The 23,345-nt window shown below is 32.0% G+C and overlaps 1 protein-coding gene across 3 annotated transcripts in view; it reads left to right on the top strand.

Annotated features, from left to right (window-relative positions):
- The window catches only part of CSMD3 (CUB and Sushi multiple domains 3), a 1,083,470-nt gene that overhangs the window by 944,139 nt on the left and 115,986 nt on the right, over positions 1-23,345 (top strand). For all 3 annotated transcript variants that reach the window (XM_032609830.1, XM_032609829.1, XM_032609828.1), the window contains 4 exons: positions 11,467-11,585; positions 12,679-12,748; positions 17,941-18,057; positions 21,096-21,305. In XM_032609830.1, coding sequence (XP_032465721.1) covers positions 11,467-11,585; positions 12,679-12,748; positions 17,941-18,057; positions 21,096-21,305 — 516 coding nt within the window. The remainder of the gene's footprint in view (positions 1-11,466; positions 11,586-12,678; positions 12,749-17,940; positions 18,058-21,095; positions 21,306-23,345) is intronic.

The raw sequence follows: 23,345 nt of genomic DNA, 5'->3' as shown, positions 1-23,345 counted from the left end.
ACCCAAACACAATGATTTTTTTGCAAATAATCTGACTTATTTGAGGAAAGGGCACCTTAATTTCTGTTTCAAAATGGTAATATCCACTTAGTGGGAGAATATTTTGTGGTAATGCAAGAGTCTGTCCACTTGTGGAGGCAGACTGTATTAACTAGACATAAAATTTTTGAAGGACTTCCTTATGTATTCAGAAGCCTCCCAAATCAGTGGTTGAGATCTAAGAACACAATATCCTCTGTAAGAAAAAAATATATATGTTTTAAATGAGTATAAACAAGGATTTTAAGAAAAAATTTTTTAAATTTGTTTCAATATTTAGAAACAAAATGCTTAAGCAGTTGGGTACTGGGAAAAATAATTTTGTGTGTGTGTGTGTGTGTGTGTGTGTGTGTGTGTGCGTGTTATAAACAAGGTAGTTATATTAGCTTTTCTCCATTGAGAGACACCTATTTCACTGCACATCTTTGGTATTTCATTTCTGACAACCCCTGATATAACAGTTCTGCTCACAGGGTAACATAAGGAAGTAATCACATCGGGGAAATAACAGTCTCATAATCACACTATGAATACCAGCAACAGATGCAAAAGACATTAAGGTTTGCTGTAAAAATGACAGATTTCATGATTTTTTTCCTTTTAACCAAGAAAGTGGACTCTTTCTAAATTCCTAAAGGAATATTTTAAGTAAATTTTAAGTAAATGTTTCAGGAAACACGGCAGATGTTCTTCTGTCTTGAGAAAAGGAAGTTTGGCTGAGATTCCTTCTAGCAAGTTAATATTTTCTCTGTCTGATTTTCCTACTCAGTCATGAGGTTTTCAGAAAAACAACAAGCTAGATTGTCTGATGGCACATACTAGACAGATAGGCCTCGCTTTGTATTTACTTAAAAGGGAAATGCTGACAAATGGCTGATGTTTATCATATAGTGCAATTTTTCTGCTTTGACTTGAGATCATGCCATTTTACCTTTGGGATACCTGACTATGAGTATGATTATGATTATGATTATACAGATCTGATTTTCCTTCTGCCCAATTTATCCTTCTCATGCCTTGGTCTCGTTAATATTTCTAGAGGTCCATTTTGATAACTTCATATCATTGTTTTCCTATTATCTACTGAAGAAAGGCAATAATTAATTTCCTCCCATAATTTTCCATCTCCTTATTGCTTCCAAAATATAAGCACAAACATACTTGTTTCTTAAATTTTTGTTGACTACCTACTAAATGTTAGGTATACTTTCCAGGTGTTAGTGCTGCATATTTGCATAAGACCCAGCCCTAAAAAAAAATGCTTCAGACTAACTGAGAGTAAGAACACGAAAGTAGCAATAATTGCAAAACTACAGTGTAAACACAGTAACTATAGTTTAGATAAATTGGTACTTCTCAGATAATTGTGCACTATAGTTATCTTGAAATCTTGTTAAAAATCCAGATGATGAGACTCCACCCTAACAGATTGTCAGTCTTTATGAGATTCAGCCAAGCATTTGCACTTTTCACCAACCTTCCAAGATTACTCTCACAATGGCCAAAGTATGAGGACATCTTGTATAATGTAGGTGATGACACAGAGAAGGTAGTGATCAAAACTGTTAGGGGTTCCTGGTGGTGGGGTCAGGGAAGACTTCACAAAAGGACAAATCTAAATCCTTTTGGCAGATAAGAAAGTATATATATGGAGATAGCTTGGTACTTTGAAGGGACCTCCAAGGATGTAGGTGGACATAAGATACTTTATCCTGGAATCAGACTTAGGTTTCTGTCTTGGAACTGCCACTTGATAGCCATGTGACATTAGGTGATTTGTAAGGTTCCCTAAGAACTCAGTTTCCTCACCTATAATATGTGATAATAATAGCATATAACTTGAAAGATTGTGTCAGAGTTAAATGAGATCATCCATGTAAAGTGTTTATCATAGGCCCAGGTACATAGTAAACCCTCAAGAAACATCATCCTTTCCTGATAATGAGATGAACCCACTTGACTGGGTTGTATTTGTCATTGTCATTGTATCTTAAGTGCCAGAAGATTAGATTAAGGAGATGACAGACAGGTTTATTTTGTAGAAAGAGGAGATTCGTTGAAGGGTTTCAATTTGAGGAGTAGCGTGGTCAGTTTTGAATTTTCAAAGGCCCTTTTATTTTGGAAAGTGGGGAATGCATTGCAGGAAGAGAATATGCCCAAGGAAAGGAGTAGCAGTGGTTCAAATGAGAAACTGAAGATGGTTATTGTGGTTGTGTAAATGAAATGTTAAAAGATGCAGGAGATGGTATGGTAAAATTGAAAGATTTATGGCCAATTAGATGTTGGAGATGAGAGAGAGAGAGGTGTAGAGAATGGTTCTTAGGTTTCTGGTGTTTTGTTTTGGTTTTTACTTTAGATATCACTTTGTATATGATCACAGTTTTGCTTTATTCCTTTGGAGAGCTGGCCTTTTAATTTTTTAGACTTTTTCTTTGATTTTTAGATCTTAGATATTAAATTAAATAAATTAAAATCAACATAACACTTTTATTTATCTATAATATTAGATCTCACACCTTGCAGTGGGATCTAGGAACCAAAAGTACTTCCCAGTTTAACTAATGATAATGCCAGTATAGGTATAAGCGTTCAAGAATGAAACTTATATGGAAGGTGCATTTGGTGCTACTTGCAATGTAAGAAAAAATGGTAAAAGGATACCACATTTTACATATATATATAAAATCATCCAGTAATCATCCAATAACCTGTATATTTTATGGTCAGCTTATTAGCCTTCTTAATTTTATCCACAAATTCATTTTGCCATGTAACATAGCATGCTTGCTGGTGTAACATCATGGGAGCCAAAATCCTTTCTACCACACTAGGACACTAAGTACAGGCCTAGTCAGTAGACTAAGGATGTTCTATAGGAATTTTGAAGATAATTCATAGCGATTCATGAAGAGAAGTTCAGTTTGGGTAAAGCTTTTTTTCTGGCAGTAAAAAGTGTTAAATGTTAGTATCAGTTATTGAAAGATTATGTAATCCCTTCTGGGAACTTTTGAATTTAGGATTAGACACCTGTCTTCCAAGATGGCTTTTTTTTTTTTACATCTTTATTGGAGTATAATTGCTTTACAATGGTGTGTTAGTTTCTGCTTTATAACAAAGTGAATCAGCTATACATATACATGAGACAAATACCAAGATGGCTTTGAAAGCTGTTTTCCTAAAGATTGGAAATGGGTTGAATGCCCTGTCAAACTTATTTATTTACCAGTTAGGCTTTTAGAAGTTAATCAAACTATGATAATCAATAAAAAACTGATTTTTTTTCTTTTAAACTATAAATTCAGTGTTCTCTTAATACATATCCCAGATAGATACTTCAGAGGACATATAATGTAGTGTACAAAAATGATTTAGAATCCCATTTTTATATCTATTTGAATCTTTAGCTTCCATAGATAGAAGAACATTTGAAATTGAGTAATAAAATTCTAGAAAATAGAGATTAATATTTCTACCTTTTAGTCTCCAAATACTTTTTAAAAAATCTTTTCCAGTTTTATTGAGAAATAATTTACATACATCATTGTTTAAGTTGAAGGTGTATGAAATGGTGGTTTGATTTACGTATATTGTGAAATGATTACTACAACAGATTTAGATTACTACAACAGGTTTATCTGTCATCTCATATAGATACAAAAAAAGAAAGGAAAAAAATTTCTCCTTGTGATGACAACTCTTAAGATCTACTCTCTTTTAACTTTTCTGTATATCATACAGCAGTGTTAACTGTAGCCATCATGTCGTACATTGCACCCCTAGTACATTACACTTATTTATCTAGTAACTGGAAGTTTGTACCTTTTGACCACCTTCATGAATATATTTTTTAACATTTATGGTCATACTGCTCAAACTATGCTCTCTTAGAGGTTGTAGTTGTTCCACAAATCAGAGCATTTTTTCTAAGTTACAGACACACAAAGTGACGTAATAAATATAAATTTGGAAATTTACTCCAATTACATGTTTCTGAAACTTTGATGAATTCTATTAATTTTATGCTAACAAATTACCTGATATATAATGCAGTAGCCAATATTAATTAAAATATTAAGAAAAAAAGTCGATCTTGCTTTCTGTTAATAACAAATGGGATTGAATGTTGAAGAAAAAGAAGGTAGGGAGAAGAAATGTTTGCCTAGCAACCTTAGGAGACACAACTACAGCTAAGGCAAATATACCAGCGTTCCAGAGGTTAGAGAATACAGTTTTCTCTGCTAAATCAAGATAAGCTGAAACACTTGTTAAGAGAGTCTGATTTACATTTTCTGATATGGGCTATCATAAGTTGACATGAAGCTACATCATTCTTTGTGTTGGGAATGTGTACTGGTTTAGTAGTCATGTGAATAGATGTAGCTGCCCTGAGTTAATATATTTTTTCCAACATTTTTCTTGTGTAAAGTTATCACATTTTTTTCTGTTTCCTGATCCACAAGAGCACTGAGAGATGGGAATCTATTCTTCAATTTGTGTGAGTGTGTTTTAGACATATATGATTCTGGTTATAATTGCATGTCTTGCACAAATGTATTTGTTGCTAGGGAAAATGTCCCTAGTGCAAGAAAGGCCATTAATTATATCAATTGTTAATAGGCTTCCACAAAGAGAACTTGTAGTTTCTAGTTGCTTTGCCACTTGGATTCTGGGTCCAGCCTCATCATTAACAGTCTTGAAATGACTATTTGATTATAATATACATATGTAATTTCCCTCACATTTCCTAATATTTGTGGAGGCACACATATAAATCTCACTACTGGAGAATCCTAGAGGGGTAATGAACATCAATAAATCAATGAGCAGTTTTGGGTTTTGAACTTATAAAATGTACATATTTTAAAAGGAGAAACTGCATGCAGTAATGGGGTTACAAATTTAGGGGTACTCAAAGATCTCAGGATGTAGTCTCTGAGGAAGACAAAGGTAATGTTACCTTAAGGAATAGATTTTTTTCTCCTCCCACACCTGAGAGCACTCATGATACCTGCCACTAATAATTTCTCTGTCAATCTTGTGAAAACTCAGGTGGTCTGAAAACATCTTTTCATCTTGTGCAATAGTTAGAGGGCTAGTCTGAATACCCAAATCATAAAAATAGTCATAAAATATTAAATGCTCAGAAATGTATCCATTTAACTGTAGCTTATAAATTACAAAAGATATCAATTCAACACGATAGTTATTTTACTGCTCTCCTTCCTTGAGCAATATGCTTAAGACATAATGCATTAGGTCTTAATGAGTTTATTTTTATAATCACTAAAAATGTTTTCCTCCTTTGGGCTAATTAGATAATTGATTATTTGTGAAAAATAGTGATTGTAAGATTTATATTTTTACCTAAACTTGTTTTCTTGTTCCAATTTATGCATATCATCTCATAAAATATTAATTATAGAAACATGTCCTGCCCAAATTAAATTATTAATATTTGTCATTTCTAATTTAAATTGCCATTAACTTAGAATATATTACACACAAATAAGTGTAATTGATCTTTATAAGCACATTTCATTCCTGAATCATATAGGGCCATTCTAGTTTTAGCATAGTTTGCTCTTTTCTTTTAACCAAATTTATTTCATGATCATCTAACTTTTCATGTCTTTGTGCTGTTGACTTAGAGATGTCTCAGCCTAAGCTTCTGAATTCAGAAAGCATTGTGCTTTTGTATTCCTAAAGTTTCTCTGGTTATATCTTGAGGCAATAACACTGCTCTTGGTCTCCTGGATTTTCTCATAGAAAAGCCAATATGTTTAGCTGTATATAGAAACTTTTCATTGTGAATTAATTATAAAACTGAAGGTACTTCAGTTTTGGGCCCTCTATAGAAATCTTTACATGTGTTCTTTATACTCCTAGAGTATTTATGTGAGACCTATTGATCTTAAACATACAGAGACATACTTTCATGAGAAAGAAAAAAGAAATGTCCTTAGTAGAATGCAAATGGACAACCTCACTTCCATGCTTAAAACCATTCACTAATGCCAGTTAACATTTGTTGAGAGCTTCCTATGTTCCTGGGACTATCTAAGTGTTATGCATGTATTGTTTTCTTTATGCATCACCATATTCCTATGAAGTTGGTTGGTATTTTTGCATCCATTTTATAGGTGAGGGAACTGAGACATAGAAATCATCTCAGACTTTATAAAAATAAAAATTAAAAAAAAAAAAAGCAAGAAACTAGTGAAACCAGGATGCACACAGAGGACAGAGGTTGTGTTCTTAATAACTGAATTTTCCCTCCATTACTCACAGAAGGAAACTACAACTTTCTACACTGGTTAAGATTATAAGACTGTTTACACAACCTGCATCCTGCCTCCCTTTGCAGCTTCATTTCTTGCTGCCTTTCCCAAAACACTACAGTATGTTTTACCAAAAAACACTCCCTCCTTTTTTCCATAAAACAAGGAAAAATAATTTAAAACATTATTCATTTAACATGCCAGGACAGCATATTCACCTTCCCCTTCATTATCATGAATTGGTAAAATGTAATTATGTTTTGGTATTCACATAGGTTAGTTCTGTGAAATAATTATTTAAACAGAAGACAACCTTCATATATTGTGATTGTTCAACTACACTGAAATCATCTTTTAAACCAACCCCCTCTCTTGCTCCACCAAGAGTTTCTTCAGAGCGTGACTGCTTATGTTGCTAATTGATCTTTGCATTTTCCAGCATGTATGTAACACAATAAGAGTACACAATAGGTACTCAATAATTACTTATGTAATGAATGAATGGTACCTACGTGCCAGATTCTATTTATTTTATCATTTCACTTATCCTTATCTGTAGGCTAAAATTTGGTAAGTAGTATCTATTACTGAATACTCAATTAGTTTCTCAGAGTAATGCTGAGTTAAATGTTAAGTAAGGTAAACGAAAGTAAAGTAAGTAAATAAAAGGATCAAGGTAAACGTGAGAGAAACCTGTACCACATGTTCCTGAACTTAACACCGCTGCTCATCAGTGACTATTGATGTTCTGAAGGAACAATTCTGAAGTCAGAATTGTTCCTTCTAAAAGAATTTAATCAACATTCAATTACATGTAACAATAGTATTTGACAAATTTTCTTTAGTAGATTAATTAATTAATCCAAGGTACATTATGGTGAAAAAAGTCTGCATGCTTACCATTGCTGATTTCTACAAGCCCAGAAACTAGTAGCCCAGCTCATATTGAATTCACCCTTTGATTATCACCAACTTCTACATTATTCTCAAACTGTTATAATGATAAATATGGAATGCCAAATGATAATTCTAGCATATTAAAAACACTTAAATATGGTGCAAACATAGAAATAATGGTTGTTTGTATTCATTATTTAGAGAAAAAATTTTAAATTGAAGACATGTGATATGTTTAAAATAACAAGATCTTCACTATTACTGAATACAACCTCTTGTTCAAAGACGTGGTTCAGTTCCTGTTCTTTTCTCACGTGAATGCAAATCCAGTATTTTTGGTCTTCATTTTCAATAAATTTATACATGGGTTGTCATGTCAAATTCATGAAGGGGTTTTTCTTTTACAAAACAATGTTGCTGGGAGTCTTAGCAATAATTTTAGCTTTCTTATCCTCCCTGTCTCCCTCTCTCATTGCATTAAAGACTCATTAAAATCATTATGGAATACTATATATATATATGCAGAATGATCAGATATAAATGATATGATTAACACCATTTTCTCCTCCAGGTTGCCTTGTGGTCAGAATTGGAAAGAATAATTTTTGTTTATAAATAAATGTTGGAAATTAAAGAACTGAGGTTTTAATGTTTTCAGCCAGGGTAACTAACCACAGTAATTTGACAGCAGGTGTAATTAACTCTGTGCAAATTTTATAGATTTGTCCCTGTATTCATTTCTGTTTGTTTTTGGCTACAACACCTAGTTAATTGATCCAATTCCCATTAAAAAAATTCACTCAGAGAGCATCTTTGATTGCCAAGGACATAATTTTACAAAATTTACACTCATAAGGATGAAAATGACTCAATATGCTGATTGGCTTGGTTAAGTAGGAGAGAATCCTTTGCAGCACTTTTACAAATACCTTTTCTTTGTTGATTCCTATGAATAAGTTATTGCTATTGTTACTTATAAAGAAATGAAAAATAATTATTAAAGAGGACATTTTTTAAACTATTTAATCACTGTTTTGTAAATTAACAAATGACTTTAAAATAGGAACGGTAGCATTTTCAGATATCTCTGCTTTATTTTCTTCAGTGCATGTAAAATAATTAAATGCAAAAAAATGAGAGAGGTCATCAACATGACTTCTCTTTCTTATCTATTACTTCATTACCTTGGTTTCGTCCCTGAGACAATCATATTAAACAGCTTAGCAGGTCCAACTCAATCTCTTCTAGAAAAATAGAAAGCAGTATATTCTTGTACCCCCAAGTTCTCTGCTAATACTAATTCATCTAATAGATAAGTGATTTTATTATTTACATTCCATTATAAAAATTTCAGAAATGTAGGAATATACAAGAAAACACATAAAAATCACCAATAATCTCATATCAAGAATCATAACCACTGCTAATATTTCACATATTTCCTTTTGGTTATTTTTCCCTGTGATTATTTGCATATAAGAATTTTTAACCTACGAAATTGTTATTGCATAGTTTATAGAGTTTTATATCACATTTTAAAGTCAAAACTCTTTCATAAATATTTTGCTGTGTCTGTATATAATATGGAAAAATCTCACTTAAAAATATCTCAATATTGTATGGCATCACTGTGCCGTAGTTTTTTTGTTTTGTTTTGTTTTTGTTTTTTGCGGTACGTGGTACACGGGCCTCTCTCACTGTTGTGGCCTCTCCCGTTGCGGAGCACAGGCTCCAGACGCGCAGGCTCAGCGACCTTGGCTCACGGGCCTAGCCGCTCCGCGGCATGTGGGATCTTCCTGAACTGGGGAACAAACTCCTGCCCCCTGCGTTGGCAGGCGGACTCTCAACCACTGCACCACCGGGGAAGCCCTGTGCCGTAGTTTTATTTATCCTCCCAGAGGAGGAAATCACCACTTATGGATATTAATAGTTTTCTGTGTGTATGACCCTGAATGGAGTACTTGATAGAAAGAAAGAAAAGAGAAATGAATGTGTACTAAATTTGGCCTTCTCAGCAAGAATGACCACATAAATGGCCTTAATGGTGAAGGGTAATAAATGTACTGTTCAGGACTCCCAAGAAACTAAGGAATCCTTACCGAAGGAAAGTGAAATCATACTGACAAGACATATATGCGTACATCATAACTTGTTTTTGATTAGTAATTCTTAAAAAGGACTCTATTAAATCAGATAAATTTAATGTGTAAGACCCATTAGTGGGTGCTGAATGAGATGAAAGTAAATATAAGACAGTTCTTTCTTGGATCTCAAAATCTAGTAGGGAAGTGAGACATTTAACCCTTAAAATTTTAACAGTAGGTCACAACTTAATGGTAACTTATCTTTCCTAGTTCTATAAATTCAAGATTACAAAAAAATCAAGAAATATGGAATTTGACATATGTTAGAGACCTAGCTAATTGCCGCACCAGGCATTGGAATTGCAGTCCACATGACCCTGTCTCCTTTAGGACTGCCTCAAATGCATTCCCAAATGGCCAATTTACTTCCTCCTCTTTACTGCCTTACTTCTGATCTAACCATAACTCCATCATGTCACTGCTTTTATTTAATTTTCTATCCTTTAATGTGACATCATTTTTAGCTACTCTGACCATTATGTTATTAGATAAACTATCTTCCATTTGCAGAGATAGACGTTTGTATTTATTAAGAAATAAAATAGGGATGCACTTTCTTTTATATACTATTCATTCCTCTATACAACGAATGTTTATTGAGTCCTTGCTTAAGACTGTGCTTCAAGCTGCCCTTCTGGAACTTATATTCTCAGAGGGGATAAACATTGAACAACTACTTACATAATTATTCATTATTAGTTTATGTCAAATACAACAAAGGTGATGGAGAGGGTGGTGTTATGTATGATAGCATCTATCAGGGAAATAACATGGTCAAAGAAAGAAGGAATATATACGATATAGTCATACTTTAGAATTTAGTTTTTAATGTTTTTTAATAAATATATAGTGTGAATATTTATAATGAATATATATATTCACACATATATATAATGATTTTGGAGTGGTGACTGCTTCCTCCCTCCATTCAAATATGTATTAGATTAGTTCAAAATGTGAACTACAAAGAAATAGATAATAAACATTGGCTCTTATTGAAGATAAAAAGTTTTAAATAATAATACATTCACATGTTTGAAAAAATGTTTTGGCAAAAACATCAAACAATTTTTATTCCTTTAAATGAATCATTCTAGAAATAATGCCATTTGCAGGAATGTAGATGGACTTAGAGATGGTCACACTAAGTGAAGTAAGTTAGAAAGAGAAAGACAAATACCATATGATACCACTTAAATGTGGAATCTAAAATAGGACACAAATGAACTTATCTATGAAACAGAAACAAACTCACAGACATAGAGAACAGACTTGTGGTTACCAAGGGGGAGGGAGGGTGGAAGAGGGACAGAGTGGCAGTTTGAGGTTTGCAGATCCAAATTATTTTATATAGAATGGATAAACAACAAGGTCCCACTCTGTAGCACAGAGAACTATATTCAGTATCCTGTGATAAACCATACTGGAAAAGGATATAAAATAGTATATATATATATATATATATATATATATAACTGAATCACTTTTCTGTACAGCAAAAATTAACACAACATTGTAAATCAACTATATTTCAATTAAAAATGCTAAACTAAATGAATCATTTCAGAAAAACCTTTTACTTTTGTATGCTTTTATTCTTTTATGTTGAAAAATAAGTTGTTGATGTAAAAATAATGGAAGTATTTTGAATTATATCATAATCTCCCTCTCAGAAGAAGTACCAGGTGATATGGACAAAATAGCAAATATTTTTTTAGCCATTTTACTAAGAATGTTTTACAGATATAATTTCACTTTATTATCACAATAAATTATTATTCTTATTTTTATTTAGGGATTTTCTTTTAGGAATTTTTAGTTTCGTTTCACAGAGACATTTAAGCTGTGAGTTTAAAGAAGAATTCACGTATTATCACACAGCTAATTAATGATTGGTGCCATGAAAATTGAAATAGTTCTGTGGTGGAGTTCCAAAGCACATTGCTCTAACCATATACCGTTAAATCTTGTTCACAGAACATTCTTAATGTCTCAATGTAAAATCTAGTTTTAATGACACCAATATTCAGTTTTGGTAATTTAATATGCATGATTTAAGCATTCATCATTTGAAAGTTACTTATATTATTATCACTAAATATTCTTAGCTATTGGTTTGGATTCCTGTCCTGAACCACAAACTCCTAGCAGTGGGAATAAAATTGGAGACAGATACATGGTTGGTGATGTAGTATCCTTTCAGTGTGATCAAGGCTATTCTCTTCAGGTAAGTCTATTTTAAACTTTTAGCTTTGACTTCCATTACCCTTTCAGAATATTTTAACAGACTAATCATTGATAATACACAGGTTATAAAACAATATTGATCTCAGGCTGCATAATTTAACATTAAATCAAAAGTTATTCAATTTGTCAGTGAGATATTCATGAGAGAAATTGCTGGAATGAATAAATTTGTTGTGTTTGCAAATAACCAAAAATGATTTTTGAATCAAAATAAATGTTCACTTTTCTCTCTGTTCACATTGGATGTGACCACTGAACTCCTGGATTTTCAGAATTTGAAATAAAAATGAAAGTGATACTTAAAGCATTAAATGAAACTTCCATGATAATAAATTCCCCGAATCAGTAAAAATCAACTACAAATAAGTTTTGCTAAAACTGTGGATTTGCAATGTATATTCTGACTTTACGTATTTATATTAATACTCTTTTGTAGGTGTTTTAGAAGGTCTCAATTTATGACCTCATAAAAATCTCCCTAAAGCATAGACCTATTAAGAAATTAAAAAAAAAATTGAGACAGAATTTCACATGTTAAGTAAATAAATTCCTTAGAGGAAAGAAAAGTAAAAATTAATAACTTATAGTCTTTAAACTTGTAACCCAAATTATTAGTCTCAGAAGTGAAATCAAGTTTTTCTGGACTTTAAAATTTAATATACCTCAGTTGACTTTTCAATTTTTTATGAAAGAATTTTATAATCATTTTTAATCTATCTCACCTTGAATATTATTGCAATTTATTATAAATCACTATGTATATGGCCATTTCCTTCGTATAATTATTGCAGTAGCTTAGTAGAAAATGTTTTGGTAGAACAATGTTAAAACCACAGTTTTAATGTGATATAGAGTCTTAATTTTTCTACCAAAAGCTTGTTATTTTTTACATTTTATCACAAGTGTATATAATTACCTTTCTTGTTTTAAGTCACACTAATATTTCCAGTAATGTTGAAAAATATTAAAATGTAATATATTATTGTTTGTTTTCATAATTATCATTCACTATCCTATTGTTATATTTACACTTTTAAAAATGTGTGCTGAACTGCATTGTCTTGTTTATGTAGGGTCATTCTCATATTACATGCATGCCTGGGCCTGTGAGAAGATGGAATTACCCAATCCCAATTTGTTTGGGTAAGTTAAAGAACTATAAATCATTTATTAGCTGTATCAAATTTTAAAGGTACACCTTATATATGTTGTTGTTCAAACATATAGTTTACCTTTTGTCAGGTTTTATGGAAATTATATTTTGAGATAAGTGCTTCACATTTTTTTTCTTTTTTAATTTTAAATTTTTACTTTTTTTTTGCCCCAAACTTTAATATCAATGGATGACTTAAAAATACAAATTGAGAAAAGTTATTAAGTTTTTTGATTCCCAGAGAGTTTTCTCAATATGATGTAGTAGAAGTACTCATAGATCAGGAAAATATACTATTGCTTACTATTGAGCCAAAATAGATAAGGAAGCTGGAGTCTACCAAAGGGAGCATGACACCCCATGAGATGTCTTCATTGGTAACAGGCAATTGAGATATAGGATGTATCAAAAGAACACTTGGGGCTTTGAAAGTATGGGCCCAAATTTTTGTCCTAATTTAATGCAGCTTCCAATTATTTCTATCCACCTTAATTTTTTTTCTCTTTTTCATTTCTGGTGTCTGTATGCAGCCATTAATATACTGGGCTCTATAGAGTAGGAAAAAAAAAAGTTTGAGGTATGGTCTCCATAATTAAAACATTTGTTTACCATTTAGAGTTGTAGAAATAAAAGAAATGAAATAATAATTTAGTGTCAAATAATACCATTGACTATGTGATAGAATTCAAGAAAGATGAGATTGGTATTGATTGAAGTCATTGGGAAATATATTCAGTCCATAAAATTTACAAAGAGTTTTGGATGATAGGTGTAATTAAGATAAATGAATGAAGAAGACTACCCTTTCTGAGTAGGAAAAAGGGCAAAAACAAGAGAATTGGTGTGACTTGTATACCCTACCAATGTACAGTGAACAAACCTGTATTATATTAGTTTGCTTGGGCTGCCGTAACACTACAGACTGGATGGCTTCAACAACGGGAATTTATTTTGTCACAGCTTTAGAAGCTAGAACTTCAAGATCAAGGAGCTGGCAGCGTTGTTTTCTTCCGAGAGCTTCTTTCCTTGGCTTGTAGAAGACTATCTTCTCCCTACATCTTCACATAGTCTTTTCTCTGTGAAGGAGCTCTCCTATCTCTTTCTCTTCTTATAAGGACACCAATACCATTAGATTAGAGCTCCACCCTTATGACTTCATTTAACCTTAATTACCTTCTTTAAAGAAGGTGTCTCATTTCCAAATACAGTCGCATTTGGGAGTTAGGGCTTTAACATATGAATATAGGGGGGAGACACAATTCAGTCCATAATGCCTCTGTACCATGTGTGCAATTTTTGTTGGAGAGTACTGGAAAATAATGTTTAAGAGTAAAGATGTGTTTAATTGGCAAAAGATATTAAAAGCATTCAGACTTTAGATTGGATGACATTTTTTGAATGATATATTTCTTCAGGTATTATCATTTATGCATATAATGCCAGTTATAAAATTGTATGTATACATATAATGCCTATTATAAACATTTATATATACAGATAATGCCATTTATGTGTGTGTGTGTTATGTATGTGGGGTCTGTATGTGTGTGTATATCCAATTAAGTATAAAAATTGAGAATATAAAAGAGTACAAAGGACAAAATAATTACTATATATATTCTGCTGATATAAGAGCAGAGTTTTGGTCTTTTGTTCATTACTGTATCCCCAGTGCCAAGAACAATTATTATCTTAAGTAGGCATCCAATAAATATTGTTTAATGAACAAATTAAAGTTTTGGGATTCTACAGTATGTATATTTTTTATAATGTTTTCCTTCTTGACATTCACTTAGAAGAATTTCCCATGCCATAACATGTTTTTTAATTTTTTTTTTTTTTTTTTTTTTTTTTTTTTTTTTTTTTTTTTTTTTTGCGGTACGCGGGCCTCTCACTGCCGTGGCCTCTCCCGTTGCGGAGCACAGGCTCCGGACGCGCAGGCTCAGTGGCCATGGCTCACGGGCCCAGCCGCTCCGCGGCATGTGGGATCCTCCCGGACCGGGGCACGAACCCGTGTCCCCTGCATCGGCAGGCGGACTCTCAACCACTGCGCCACCAGGGAAGCCCCATAACATGTTTTTAAAAATTTGATTTTTTAAAATGGCTTTATGGCACATAGCATAGTCTAATTTGTATAGTTACTCTCTTTTGTTAGCTTAGTTTTTTGTCTTTTTGATATACATTTATACACATTTGGTACACATTTACACATTTATACACATTTCTTTATTTATAAGTGTTTTTCATGTGCTTTCCTGTCATTGCATATAACTACTTAAAAGCTTTAATATTTCCAAATTGCTTTCAGAAGGTTGTATCAATTTAAATACCACTCAATTATGATATGACAATTTCCATCTTGCTATATTACTAGCACCAATTATTACTGTTAACAAATTGCTCAGTTTTTAGGTAAAATACTACGTTTTGATTGCCTGTATTCCATTGTATATCGTTAACAAGGGAAGTACTAGATGGAAGTGATATTTTAATAAAATTAAACTGGAAAATTTACATTATATAGGATAAATTTGTATGAAACTGTATTAAATACTTATATTTTGATGTCCAATATATCTTCATTTGATTTTCAGCTAAGGTACAATAGCTGTGTATGACAAATGTATTATTCTGTTTGCTCATCTGTTGAATGGGATAGTAATGTCCACCTCCTAGGCCCATCGTGAGAATTAAATGAGAGAATGCATAAAAGTATTTAGCACTGAACCTGAAATACACAGGGCATTCATAGCATTAGTTATTATAGTGAAAATATGCAATAACTTAAGGGTCCAATAATGGGGAAAAAGGAAGTGAACATTATAATGGAATATTTAATAACTCAAAGTTTATAATATATAGTAAAATATAACAAGGCTTAAAGTGATTCACAGTATGATCCTATTTTCATTATATATGTAAGCATATAAACACATATACATGCATATGTATTTTTCTGCAGAGAAATAAGAGAATATAAAGGTAGACAGGCTATCTATGGGTAGTGGAATTCCAGAGCACTCATTTCTTTTGTATTCATTTTTTTTTTTGGTATTTTATAAATTTTGGACAGTAAACTTGTACTATATTTGATAGACAAAGTGTCTAAATTGACATCATGGCCATATCATAAGGAGAAACTGAAGGCAGGAGGCTGATTCAGAGAATGCCTTAAAACTCTAGTCATCGGGTATCAAGGTTACAGTCTCATGAACTGGAAAATAAACAGTCTGCCAGATATTTTGATAGAAGGAAAGAAAAGTCACTTGAGATTTTTACATAATAGAGACAAATCTGAAGGAAGAATCAAAGATGATTTTATCTCGGAGGACTATGCTATGGTTGTGTCCTTAAGAAAAACAGTATAATGGGCCTCAAAAAAGTCTACTGTGAAACTTCTGGTGAAACACAGCATTCTCTATCAAGGCCTAGGGGTGCATGAAATTGCAGAGTCTCTGAGAAAATAGACATGAGTACGGAGCTGAAGGCAGATGCACTTTTTGGATTTTTCTTCTTGTCCTTTATGGTGTGTTATTCTTTTTCTTTTCTTTCATTATCTGTTTACTTTTTATTCTTTCCTTCTTTCTTCTCTGATTTTGGGATTTACACTCTAGAAAGGTGGACAATGCAGAGGCCAGGATTTTCGGCTCATTTCTAAAGAGATGGAAAACAGCAGAATTAGAGGGGCAGTGAACAGCTCAAACACTTGTGATAGTGAAGGCAAGAAAGCAAAAGAGTCCTTGTGTTCTTTCACTCAAAATTCAGAATAAAGCAAAACAAACCTACAATTGCATTCTTGCCAGAAACTTAAAAGTACTTTTCATTGGCCAAAATATTTTCTCTACCACTCCCTAATTATCAGATTGTGTAATGAACATATGTGGGCAATCAAATTTTAGGAAAATGAATTGGTGAACATTAGTGGTTTATATATGTTGAAAATTGTTCTGGTTTAAAGATGGATGAACTGAGATTTGAGAAGGATGGAAAAATATAAAGGTGTACCTTTAGATCTCAATGGTGATTACAACTTCAAAAGAAAGGTTTATGTGCACATTAACTACAAGGTTATATATATCCCCTTAGTAAAATCTGCTTTATACATAATTTATTCAGTTCACATAGTTGAACATAGCTTTCAAACTGGCTATTGATATCACATAGAACATTGATAAATTGTTCTACTGAATTTGCCTTTATGATATATAACCTGAAGTTTGATTATCTATCTGTTGCTCTTCATAACAATAAATAAATGAATGAAATTGTAGGTAAGTGTATGGGTAACTTTCAAACTTGATATGCAGTCATGAAATTTGATTCTTCAACCCTCAATTGAGATGTGTATTTTAGTACTTCTATGATAAAATGATAAAAATGTATACTTAGAGGAAAGAATTAGCTTCTAAAATGCAATTGGCCTATTAATACATGTTAAATAGTTCTATCTAATCATGTAAAAGTTAAAACTTGGGTAATTATTTGTTCTTATAATTTATGGTTAGCTTATCAATTGTAAATCAGTATAATTCGGATTCTACAAAAAGCATACATTTATGCCTAAATTCTCAAACATGGGTTCATCTTTTTACTTGTTTTATACTTCCCTATTTTTTGTCCAGATTATTTTAGGGTAAAGTGAGACAATATCTGATGGTCTGTGAATCCCTTGCATATTACCGATAGAAACCAATATTTTTCTTAAAAATTTTCAGCCTCCTCACAAAAAGAGGAAAATGAATTCATTTATTGTGAAAATGAATCCCTCATCAATATAGTATGTTGCTGGCTTGATTTTACTATAAATTATATTAGCTTTTGAATGAATCACAACATTTCTAGAAGTACTTCAGGATGAGAAATGTACTGCTTGCTATGGAAAAGGATATGTGCTCCTTGTTTGATTGTATTCACTGCACATGAGCTACTCCTTTCTGTACAATAATTGATTTAGCTTGTATTTACTGCTGAGGAAAGAAATATGTTACCCTTTTATGCTATTTTACAAAATGCCTCGTCAATTGATTATATTTGATTACTAGTATATGGTGAATGAGAGTTGACAATATTCAAATTTATACCAGTTTTAACTCAGACACTTGATTCAGACTTGAAATAATTTCAGTCTGTTTTTAATACAATAAAGCACTTTGGCTTAAGTGGGACCTCTATTCTCTTGCAGCGCAGTGTGGTGGTTCTATGTCAGATTTCAGTGGTGTGATCCTCAGCCCTGGGTTTCCTGGAAACTACCCCAGCAGTTTAGATTGCACGTGGACAATCAAGCTGCCCATAGGTTTTGGTATGTATATTAAAAACACGTGAAAGAGTATTTTTATATCATTAATGCATCCTTAAGAAGAAATAACAAAGTCTAATAAGAACTTATGAAATATTCACAAATTATAGTTTACTTTGGGATTATATACATTTCACTTGGAGTACTTGGATAATTGAAAGAATATGGCCTTTTTAAAATTTCATACATAGATGATAAATAGATACAGTTTATGATACTTTCCAGTCAATATGTACAGATATAGCCTAAGTTAGATGTGTGTGGCAATGATTAAGTTCAACATGATTTTCATGTATAATTGTTTCTGTAACTCTTTTCTACTTGTTGAAACCAAGCAGTACATAGATAAATTATTTTCTGGTAATCTATTGAATCCAGTTGCCATTGTAAATAAATAAGATTTACATTTGAAAAGTATTAGTACAATTTTTCTACTGTTAGATTTAAATACCTGTGTAGATGTAATACCTTTCTAATTCTAATATTACAATTGCCAGTGTTTGGATATATTGCATTATATATATATTACATTTAATAAATTATTTTCCCTCTTGTGTCACTAACGTATTCTTTTGCAGCTTTTTTATATCCCATTAGTCTGTAAATGCATAAATAGAAGTGTTAGATTGAGGGTAGACTTATTCATTAAATCACAGAAGAATAAGATGAGTAGATACTCTTTGAAATACAAACCTGGTGGATTTAGAGCAATTAAGATAGTCTGTACTATCTCACTTATTGAGGACTAAATTTAGGTACCTCATTTACCCAAAAGCATCTATAGCCTCAGAATGAAAATTCATGTTGAAATGTTTTACATAAATTCACAGAAACTCATAGTTTTGACAGTTCTGTACTGAGCATGTACACATTATACTCCAGGTATTGTGCTAGGTGCTAGGGATAAAATGCGTAGTAAAACAGACTTTGTACCTTTTCCCAGTTAAGTTACAGTCACAATGAGGAGACAAATAGTCAAATATGTTATTGCAGTGAAGTATAATAAAGGGTACAGGATTGTACACAGGCATCCAGCCTAGTCCAAGAAATGCAAAAAAGGTTTATCAGAGGAAGTGATGTGTGAACTGTGGCTTTAAATATAAGTAAGAGTAAGCCCATAAAAGAGGGTCAGCTTGTGAGGAACAGGAAAGAAATTCTAGGTAAACAGACTGCCACGTGGAAAAATGCAGATAAGAAAGCTAAAGAAATTCAACAAACTTGAACACTATATGACTGGCCTGAGGTTTTGGGAGACCAGTAGGCCACTGAGAGAAGAATGCTGGGGGGCTTTCTAATGAGAATTATTCTGGCTACAACATGGGAATACCCTTAATTTGAAGTTGTAGTCAAATTCTATACCCTTTGATTGAAAGAGAATAAATGAATAATAGATTTGAAACAGTATGGTTATCCTTATGTCTTTTACTAGCCACTTAAGAGGGCTCATCCCATGTCACTTATGGAGCTAAGTGAATTATTTTAAAATAAATTATTACGTGTATTTGCAATAGTGTCATTATATCACCTTCAACTTAGCTCTTGCTGATACTTCATTGATTTTAAAAACCAAGTTTATTAAAAATTAAAAAGAATATGTATCTCTCTCTATTTTAGAAATGAAAACATGAGACCATTTCTGATTTGGTTACATTTAAATAATCCCACTGTTTTCTTTGAGTTTTGGCTAAATCAAATATTGCTTCTAATGTATTTGAATAGATAATTTATAAATGTTTAAAAGAAAATTGAATACACATCAACAGTTAAAGAAGTATTTTCTCTTGCCTGTGAAACAATTATGGACAACATAATTTGTGAAAAGGGGCTCAGGAAAATTTTAGAAAAATATGCAGTTCTTGTAGCCTCACATATTAAGATAGTACATTCAAAGTTTTAAGAAGATTGTCTGATTGTCCAGGAATGTATTTAATATTTTAAAGCATATTTTCAGTAATTCCCAAATTTATTTGTTCATGGAACTCTTTTTCAATGTAACAGCAAATTTCCATGGAACTCTTTTTCCAGGAACAAAATATGACTTCACTTGAGAACCTCACTAGTTATTAAGAGCAAGAGCTCAGGAGCCAGAATGTCTGCATTTGAATTTCACCTTTTTTAGGATGTTGTGTAAACAGCATATTATTTAGCTTCTCTGTGCCTCAGTTTCCTCATTCTCGTAACTATAAGCATTAAATAAGTTAGCATGTATAAAAACTTAAAACAGTGCCTAGCAAAAAGAAAACAAATGTCAGATTTTATTACTAACAATTTGCAGAATGGTAGTTGTAGGAAAAAAACATCAAATTCAGTAAAAATCAAATATTAATTGAATTAAGGAAACATACCTCAATAAAGGTTTTATTTTTTTCCATCCCAGAGATATTTAACTATCTCATATTCCAGTTATGTTTATAAAGATATTAAGACTATTTTGTAATATGATAGCATATAGCAATAACCCCTAGATTTTATTGGGAATATTACATAAAATTTGGCTTTTTCTTCTGATGAGAAAATACTAAAAGAGCACGCTGAAAATTACATGTTTAAAAATGATATTTTGGAGAAGTTAATTTATCCCCTGTATATGACTAATTTCTAACACAGTCATGAAATCTGATTATGTTAATATATAAAACTTTGCAATCATATTTTGGCTTCAAATTGCCCTTTTACAAAATACAAATTATTGAGTGGCTTTTCATCTTTAAAAATTGGTTGATACAGTTTTAAATGGTATTAAAGAGCAAGAAAGCCACTTTCTTGATTAGTTTTGCTATGGTGACAATGTAGTAAAAATGAGATTTTCCCATGTGACAAATAATGGGCATTTGAGAACAGTATTCTGTTACTTTCAACTATAGCACAGCTAATTGCCCTGGGCAGACAGCAGACCCATGGCCCAGATCTTGAGAGTATGCCTCTCAACTTAAATGGAAACGTATCTTAAGCACATTAATGCGAGCATGTGTTTGTGTATTTGTGTGCATTTAATTTGGTAAAAAAAATAGAGTAGCATTATGTTTGTTTTTCTTCCTTAGGTGTGCATCTGCAGTTTGTAAATTTTTCTACAGAAACCATACATGATTATTTGGAAGTAAGAAGTGGATCTGCAGAAACTAGTACTGTTATTGGCCGACTTAGTGGTCCTCAAATATCATCTTCCCTATTTAGCACGACCCATGAAACCAGCTTGTATTTTCACAGTGACTATTCACAAAACAAACAAGGGTTCCACATTGTATACCAAGGTGAGAGGAATAATAAAAATATGAAAGCTTTTTAGCCTCCAAACAGCTATTAACGATCTAACTCTAAGCATTTTCTATATTGTGTTTTAGAAAAAAAGGGAACCTAAATCAAAGCAAGCTTCAGTTAGGAAGAGTTTTAAATAATGCTATTTTCAGTCAACTATATAGGGGGAAATGATGTCTTTCTGAGGCCTTACAAATTCTAACCATGAAAAAAGGATTGAATTAATTTTAATACACAGTCAAATTAAGCAAGTCAAGGCAAGGCAGCCAAGCAAGGCATGGTGGATAGGCAAGATTTATCTCAGCTTTTATACCAGAATGAATATATTGAAAAGATATATTGTGGTACTCATCTACTATATGTAAAGTTATTTTCTTTTACTTTATAATGAAGGAATAACATAACCTTCCTTGATACCATTCTATTGCTATGAGAATATAAAATAAATAATTTGACAATCATATTAGGCCTATTTCTAGTATAAAACTGCTGCATGACCTTGAGCATGATTTTCATCCCTTTGAAATATACAGCTGGGAGACCTAGGCTTAAATGCTGATTCTCTATGTTCAGTCTTAAGTGGCCTAGGGCACAAGTCCATTTCTTCATTTTCATAATGGTGTTAGTAATAGTACCTCTCAGATAAGTTGTTTTGAACTTTATATGATAAAATGAATGTAAAATATTTATCGTGATGTATATCATTAGTAAATATTTAGTGCAGTTTAGCTATTTCTACTATACTATTTCAGATCTTAAAAGTCTAAGATTTAAAATTAAATATTTAAAGTTATGATGATATTTTATACAAACAATGCAGTTCCAATGACTGTAATATTTAATCAAAATTAACTTAAACTTTGATTATGTATCTGCCCTAACTATTAAGAATTTAATGAGTATGTGATATTTTTGTTGTTTTTAAATTTTAAATTAAAAGTATTTTATTATAATTAAATTATAATAATTGTAATATTATTATATAATTAAATTTTATATATATATAAATAAATTAAATTATTTTTTATTGAGGTATAGTTGATTTACGAGTATGTGATACATTTGGATGTGAGCTCCCCCAGAGCAGTCATCTTTGTGTTGTTCATTGAGGTATCTCAAGTGCCTAGAAGAGTAAGAGCACAATAAATATTTGCTGAATAAAAGTATATACACAAAAGGAAATTTAAGAGTAGTTAAAATAGACATTGTAACATCCAACTACATGGGTCTAAAATGATTACAGTTTGTATTATGCTTGCATACATAATTTAAGAGCAGCATATCACACATCATCCTTTACATAAAATAGGAATCATTTCTGTAACCTCTTGGTTCAAAATTAACCGTGTTCCCAAGGAACCTAATTATTTCGAAAATAGTTGGGGAACTGACTGAGTTTCTTTTTTGCTGCTGGAGGACTCAGAGCTATCTATGTGGTCCTTCTCTAGCAAGTGCACAGGGCTTGATGAACCTGACTTCATCTTCATTTCTATGCCGTCAAATTCCCTCAACCTCTCAGGGCAATATTCTTATTTGAATGAGGTAAAACTAGAGTCTGAACTTTATTAACTACATTTCTCAGGCAATGTGCCCTTGAAAAAAGATTCACTATTTCCATAATAAAATCCTAAAGGATATAGCATTTGTTACTGTTATTGATATAATGCTGTATTAATATTTTTGACATGTGCCACAATGTATTACAAGGATCACTAGATATTATTTGAGAATTACACTGAATTTTATATTATTTTTTTCACTAGTTCTTTATTCTATTTATTTTTTTTAAATAGATCTTTATTGGAGTATAATTGCTTCACAATACTGTGTTAGTTTCTGTTGCACAACAAAGTGAATCAGCCATATGCATACACATGTCGTCATATCCCCTCCCTCTTGAGGTTCCCTCCCATCTTCCCTATCCCACCCCTCTAGGTCATCGCAAAGCACCAAGCTGATCTCCCTATGCTATGCTGCTGCTTCCCACCAGCCAACTATTTTACATTCGGTAGTGTATATATGTGGATGCTACTCTC

The sequence above is a fragment of the Phocoena sinus genome, chromosome 17 (assembly GCF_008692025.1).
Source record: "Phocoena sinus isolate mPhoSin1 chromosome 17, mPhoSin1.pri, whole genome shotgun sequence".
NCBI lineage: Eukaryota > Metazoa > Chordata > Mammalia > Artiodactyla > Phocoenidae > Phocoena > Phocoena sinus.
The sequence above is the reverse complement of the archived record's forward strand: the minus strand, read 5'-3'. Positions and strand labels throughout refer to the sequence as shown.